This window comes from Tasmannia lanceolata, unplaced genomic scaffold (assembly GCF_043159265.1).
Source record: "Tasmannia lanceolata isolate RefF3 unplaced genomic scaffold, GAP_Taslan_0.1 ptg000044l, whole genome shotgun sequence".
Taxonomy (NCBI): domain Eukaryota; kingdom Viridiplantae; phylum Streptophyta; class Magnoliopsida; order Canellales; family Winteraceae; genus Tasmannia; species Tasmannia lanceolata.
Genome location: NW_027518721.1, coordinates 15,111,438 through 15,118,246, shown reverse-complemented (window position 1 = coordinate 15,118,246; position 6,809 = coordinate 15,111,438). Strand labels below are relative to the sequence as shown.

The window sequence follows — 6,809 nt, the reverse complement described above, 5'->3', positions numbered from 1 at the left end:
GGAAAACAATATATTTGGCAAAAAACCCTGTTTGATTTTCTTCAAAGTAAAGAAATCCTTTGATACTGTCTTTTTCTTCTTTTTAATTTTTACCCAAAAAAATACCCTGCTACTAACCCAAAAGAGTAAAATCCCGTACAATTTTCAACTTTCTGTTAAAATGGCCATATGCCCTTTCTCTGCTGTGTAGCGTGTGCTGGCCAAGTGGGAATCTCTCCCCAGCTCAAAAGTAATAATAAATCTGAATAAGAAAAAGCTGGGTGAAAAGGACAGGAGAGAGAGAGAGAGAGAGAGAGACTATTTTTTTCGTTACCCATTTCAATATGTTGTTATGACTTGTGAGACTTCATCTGAGGGAAAGTGTGTGTGTAAATAACAAATTTAAGCTTCATTCATCAAATTTAAGCTTCTTCATCTCTTCTTTCTATTGTGCTTGTACTGCTCTGTACACACTGTTTTTCTTAGCAAATTACCTTTCTACCACTGATCCCATGAGTTGGCAAAGAAGAGGGGAGCTAAAATTACAATAACCTAAATGTTATTTCTAGAGAGAGAGAGAGAGATGATGATGACCCATGAACTGCCAAAATCAGTGTTCTGTCTGTATGTATGCATCTGTATATAGTATGTATTGATGATGTCTCATTTGGGTCCACCTATTATATTGATAAACTATCTGCAAACACCACAATGGAAAAATGGAATCATTGAATGAGTTGTTTGTATATGTAGAACTGTAGAAATCTCTCTTCAAAGGAGTTCTTTATATATAGAGGAAGCTAATTAAAGTACCCGAGTAAGAGGAAGACAATCTCTCTAACTTGCATTATGTCACCTACATTTCAATGGCTCCTTGACCAGATGAAAACCTGAAACAAAGAAACCCACAAATTAAAACATGTATATATTGGATATGGCAATGAATTTTCCAAAGAATGTGTCTAAATTCCTCCAAATTAATACTACCTGGGCATCTGGAAGTAGCATGATTTCAAAGAAGCCATGTCCAATGTCGAAGTTGTCGGTAACAAGGACGAGGCCATTAGGTTATTATTAGAAGACGTAGAGGAAGAACTCCATTCAGCGGCCGAATTTGCAGCCTCGGAAAAGATCGAAGAAGAGTTCCCAGGGGATTTGGTCGGGGAGGCGAAAGGACTATCAGGGAGATTGTGCTCCAAACTAATTCAAAAGAACAGAAAGAGAAAAACAACAGAGAAAAGCGGAAATTAGCCAGAATTTAAAACAGGACTAAAACAGAAATCAAAAGAAACCATCATCTCCTTCTTTTCTTTTCTTTTTGTAGTATTAATAGCTACTAATTATTACTGCATAAGAAAAAGAAATTCGATTGATATATTGAAGGAAAGCATGCATTTTTACCTTTCTTGGAAATCCTTCTCAATGGCAATGTGGTTATCAGTCAATTCCTGCCTAAACGGATCAACAGGTGGAGAAATGCTCACAGCGGGACTTGGGCACTTCTCTGCAGTAAAAAATTTGCTTCCCATGAATGTAGTTCTTTCAAAAAATTTAGATATATTTCTTATCTTCTAGTCTAGAACTGGAGACTAATATGCAAGAGAAATTAAAAACAAACGTTCCATTCGACTCTAGTGCGACTTTAGTGGAGATAATCAACAAAACCTCAAGAGGAGGTGATTCCTAGAGAAGAAAGCCCTAAACTTTCAAAGCAAAGTTCAAACCAATGAAGTTCATGGAAAACAGGTGTTCCTCATAAGAGAATAGTTGAAGCTGTTCATAGTAAGAATAGTTGAAGAGGTGAGAGAATATCAGATAGAGATATCTGATGCTAGAGTAGTCAAACATTCAAAAGAGCAAGCAATAAAACACTTAAATTGATCATTCAAAACCAATTATGGGAAAGGCAAGAATGAGATTCACCTTCCAATGCTTCTGGGCTGCTCCTTTCTGAGTGATTGAATGGGTGGGGAGATGGAAGGGGGCTTGATAGATTTCGCTTTTTCACCTCAAGTAGGTGAAGGCCCATCAATCTTCTTCCTTGGAGTTCTATGGCTTGCTGCAAATCGGCCTGCTCCTCTAACTTCCTCCTCAGTAACGCTTCATGGGAGTTGTAGAACATCCTCGCACCTTAAGCCAAAATCCAGCTGATATCAGTACTATGAAACAACCAATTACTCCAAAAGCTTAAGTTGTTAGAGTTAGTGTTATTTATTAATCACTCCCCCTCACGTGTGCCCCTCTTTTGGGTTGTTGGGTTTCTGTTGGGGGTTCCATGCAAACCCTTAACGGCTAGCTTTTAAGGGTGAGTTCTACCCAGGCCCTCAACAGTTTTGATCCCAAGACTTGCAGTGAGGCAATAGCTTTGATACCATGTGAAACAACCAATTGCACCAGATGCTTAAGCTGTCAGATTTGGTGTTATTTAATCATTTATACTTAAACAAGTACTGATATTACCACAATGAAGATGTGATGAGATGTAGAAGAAGGTAGAATGAAAGCTTACCGAGCTGAAGGTCGTAGGCATCTCTAGAATCAATGCTGGTAGGAGTCATACATGCAGAGAAATCTCCCCTCTCGTTCTGCTGCTTCCTGCGAGAGCACAAAAGAAGGGGAAATCAGTTTGTTTTGTGGCAATCTCACTTATATGGCAAAGATGTTTGATACAAGGCCAGAGAGAAAAAGAGAATGCCTGTACTTGTCTGAGACTTTGCCCTTCTCCTTGTAGGGCTTGACGAGCACACGAGCATCGCATACAAAATGTGGGTTACCCTTTGCAAGGATGAGCTTTACCGTCTCAGGGTAGACGAAGGTTACGAATCCGAACATTCGCTTCTGTTGGTATGGAATCCTCACATCCTGTACAGGTCCATAGATGCTTCAACAAAAACAAAACAAACACTTCTCTCAGTACATACAATCGAAAAGAAAAAACAAAAAAACAACCTCAAATGAAAGAAGAGCAAAAACCCATTTCACAGACCTGAAGTAATTGGATACATCTTCTTCTCTGAAGGTGCTGTCGGCGGGAAAAGTCAGATAGATCTGTCTAGAGCTTGGGTTTACCATCCCTCCTCCACCAATGGAAAAATCATTCCTTTCCATTCTCATCGATCTGCCATTGAATTTGTGTGAATCTTCCCCAAGCATCATCACCGCCGCTCTGTATAATTCAATGATTCAATTACAATCCTACTGTCATATTCACTACTACCATACTCGATCTTCGCCATAAGAGAGTTAAACCATATACCTCTAGATTTACCATACCTAGGATCTTTTTTGCACACCAAGATCCTTCATGTCAAACTCATGACTCAACTTAAAGATCAACAAATTAACATTTGACATGTTTTTAGTACCAATCAACATATCATCAACATACAAAAATAGGCATCATCATCAACATACAAGAGTAGATGTATATAGGAAACATCATCAAGAACACGAAAATAAACATAAAAGGCAGTTTTAGTTGGAATTTCACCTCTGGGTATCATTAAGAAAAGGGAAAGACGGGGAGGTGGGCACGAGGTCGCCCACATCGAACTTTCCTCCGCCGCCCACCACCGCATCCGGCGAATCAGGGACTCCATGCAAAAACCTGCAACTGCTCCCATTCTTACAAAAGCCTCTAGCAAAATAGAGACAGGGTTTCCACCCAAACCCTGAACCCACATCAGAACCCCAATTTGTATCCTGATAAAACAACTCATTCCCATTCTTAGGCCCAAAATTAGGAGACCCAGAAGCATTGTTAAGAAAAGAGAGCTGGTCATGGAGCTGAAAATCATCTATGAGATCCCCACCATAGTAAGAAGATGGGTTAGAACCCACATGAATCCCATTAATATTAGGGTATGATGAAGTTTTGGGGCTGATAAGATCATCTGGGTTGTTCTGAAAATCGCCAGAAAAAGTGTTAGAAGGTGAAAGAGAAGTAGTAGGCCATGGAGAAGACATGGTAGAGGAATAGGGTAAAGAAAGTCCTACAAGACGAGAAGAAGGATTTAGGGTTTGTTGTCTAGTAGAAGAAGAGAGAAGGCCAAGCTCCTTTTTAGCCTTGAAAATGAGTGAGTGAAGTAGAGTTTCAGGGCCAAAAGCAAGGCGTATCATCTCTTTCTCACCACAGTCTTGAATGAGAAGAAGCCCCATAATTTTTGGAGCATTTTCAGGATCTAAGTTTTGTATCCTTGAGAGAACAATCCTTGTAGCTTCATATGCATCCATTGATAACAAAAACAAACAAAAAAAAAAATTTAGAGTTCACTCTCCCTCTCTACAAAACTCAAGACTCAAACCTCACTCTGTTGCTTTTGAAAGGAAAAAAAAGGCAAAACCAAAAAAGAAATTTTTTCCCTAGGCAGCATCTCTATATCTATTTCTCTTTGTTATTCATAACTAGAATGAAAATCTCTGAATCTACAGTGATCTAGAGAGTAGGGTTGGGAAAAGGGATATGGGTTTTTGTGGGATTTTTTTTTTCTCTCTATCTCTCTCTCTCTCTCTCTCTCTCTCTGTTTTAATTTCTATGACCTATGCTTTCTCTCTGATCTAGATCTCTGCTTCAAATAGTGCACGTTCCCCTTTACTCTATACGGTCAATGCTCTCTCTCTCTCTTCTCAGCATCAAAGCTTTGTGGCCCCCACATCAGAAAAAAAAAAAAAACTTTCTGGCCCCCACATTGCTCTTATCTTTCTCTCTCATTATCATTATATAATAAGAGTATGGGCATTTGAGCATGGATCTTGTGTTAGATGACTCTGTTTTTTTATCTTTTTCTTTTATTTTTTACTGTCTCTCATGTGTGTTATTCTTAGACTAGAAAGTTTAAAAATATGAGAGACAAAAGTGGGATGGATTTGTAGAAAGGAAAGTAGAGGATGTGGGCCAGGGGTTCACATGCGTTTGTGTCCACTTGTATGTATACAAGAAATAAGACTCCACACGTGTCCTTAGGTTTCCTCTTTCCCTGCAATCGCCTGTAAGGGATCAAAGGCCATGTAAGTTGTTTGTTACAACAAGATTTTTACTAGATCAAATCTGTTGAAGATAATTTGGGCGATTTTTTAGCCTAATCCGACTTAAATTTGTTATATCTTTCTAATCTATTTTCTGATTTTGTGCACACATTTTCCTAATATAATTTTGAGGCCCACATGTTCATGATCGATAGAATCTAGCCAGTGGTGTGGTGCTTAGCCCAGTGGTCTCTGTATCTGCAAATATTTTGGGAAAATAATATATTTGCCCTTTTTCTTCCCTCGTCCAGCCCACTTCGAGTGTAAAAAGACTAAAAGAGTAGTCATAAATACAGAAGAGAGGGTTGCCCAGGGAAGAAAAGCGGGCGAATATATCACTTCCCCACATTTTATGTCCATTCATATGGTGGGCCACCACCAGTCTATTGCTACTGAGTACTGGCTCCCTCTTTATCAGATTTTCCTACTCTACGAGTAAAAAAATTCAAAATGGGAAGTGACATATTCGCCTACTTTTCTTCCCCTGGGCCACCCAGCTCTTATCTGTATTTATCACTTCTCTTCTTACACTACAGTTGTAGTGCATGTACAAGTGATACTATAAATGAGTATGGAAGCAGGATTCTTCCCTGGGAGCCTTCGATTCCGGCTTTCGATTCCCGTTTTGATCTCCGCTTTGGATTCCTGCTCTGGCAACCTTGAAATGACTACACTAACCTTTTCTTAAAGGGTTAAACAAAGATATTTTATATGATGGGTGTGCCACGTGCCCAGTACTTTTCAAAAAGTACAGTGGGCCCACTTCAAAACATGATCCAAACCGTTCATTTGTTGGGCCACATCTTGAATATACTGTACCCTCTAATTATTAATCTTCATTGGATGATCCTAATCGTCCGATCTGTAGACAATTATAGAAAACTCTATAGATTGGAGGGTTAGGATCATCATATGGAGATGATTGAGGTAATGTAGCCTATTGATGCTGTGGCCCAACAAATGAACGGTTTGGATCATCCTTTGAAGTAGCCCACTGTGGATCAGAGGCGGCATGTGCCCCAAAAGCTAGCTGTTAGGAAAGAACCAAACAACCACTGTCTTTTTACCAATTTTCACCCAAAATTTGTCTTATTCAAAATCTTTGAATCAAGGGAGGTGGTGGTGACCCATAAAATGTTCTGAATCACCATAGATTGTATCGAATGACTAAGGCTTTTCTAATATTAAGTACTTAAGGTGGGGCACCAAGTTGATTGATTCAAAGGTAAACCTACATATAATACAAAAAATGATGACGCGTGTCCCTCGGTCATTGCTGCTAATTTATATTATCATTTTAATTATTTATTAATTATCCTTAATACCGATGTTTTTGTCTTGTTTTTTGGTCCTAAGCCGTATATAAAACGGTACCTAAACTTTAAGCTATAATAAATAAATCCCTCAACGTGTTCCTTCCCCACCTCTACAATTTTTTGAAAACTACACTTAGTTTCCATACTTATTCTTGAATTATTGAGGAGAAATGATATTTCCACCCAATTTGTTTCTCTTTTTGAAAAACTGGCTCATTTCCACTTCCCTCGGTTGGTTTTTTTAAGAAAATGATGTCATTTTCAAGAAAAGACAAACAAAAGAGGGTGGAAATACCATTTTCCAGTCATAAAATGATGTAGGATGAAAGCAAAACTTGACTTTCTTACACGAGTAAAATCTCGTAAAATGAAAGAAAAGATGAGTAGGCCGGAGGAATTATTTTTTTTCCCAAATAAATGAGGGTAGTTTAGGCTTTAGGCTCTAGATTTCTTCTAATAAAACAAAATACAATCACATTGTTTTGATAT

General features: G+C 38.5%; 1 protein-coding gene across 2 annotated transcripts; it reads right to left on the bottom strand.

The window, feature by feature from the left end:
- Nucleotides 1-367: 367 nt before the first annotated feature.
- LOC143863547 (zinc finger CCCH domain-containing protein 53-like) lies at nucleotides 368-4,542 on the bottom strand. Of its 2 annotated transcripts, none has more exons than XM_077374252.1 (9): nucleotides 3,470-4,542; nucleotides 2,966-3,145; nucleotides 2,675-2,860; nucleotides 2,489-2,574; nucleotides 1,903-2,109; nucleotides 1,381-1,483; nucleotides 967-1,179; nucleotides 793-869; nucleotides 368-676 (listed from the first exon to the last, which is right to left on the bottom strand). In XM_077374252.1, exons 1-8 carry the CDS (start codon nucleotides 4,210-4,212, stop codon nucleotides 836-838), a joined length of 1,752 nt encoding a protein of 583 aa, XP_077230367.1. In that variant the 5' UTR covers nucleotides 4,213-4,542; the 3' UTR covers nucleotides 368-676; nucleotides 793-835. The 2 variants fall into 2 exon arrangements, with proteins under 2 accessions (XP_077230367.1, XP_077230368.1); XM_077374253.1 differs by having other exon boundaries at nucleotides 2,681-2,860.
- Between the last annotated feature and the right edge of the window lie 2,267 nt (nucleotides 4,543-6,809).

Bases quoted from the DNA above. Each gene is read 5' to 3' on its own strand.
- LOC143863547 (XM_077374252.1), bottom strand. From the start codon at position 4,212: ATGGATGCATATGAAGCTACAAGGATTGTTCTCTCAAGGATACAAAAC. The intron at 2,110-2,488 runs GTAAGCTTTCAT...TTTTGGCTTAAG, and splicing joins TGCCTACGACCTTCAGCTCG to GTGCGAGGATGTTCTACAAC. The intron at 870-966 runs GTAGTATTAATT...TCTTTGTTTCAG, and splicing joins TGCTACTTCCAGATGCCCAG to GTTTTCATCTGGTCAAGGAG.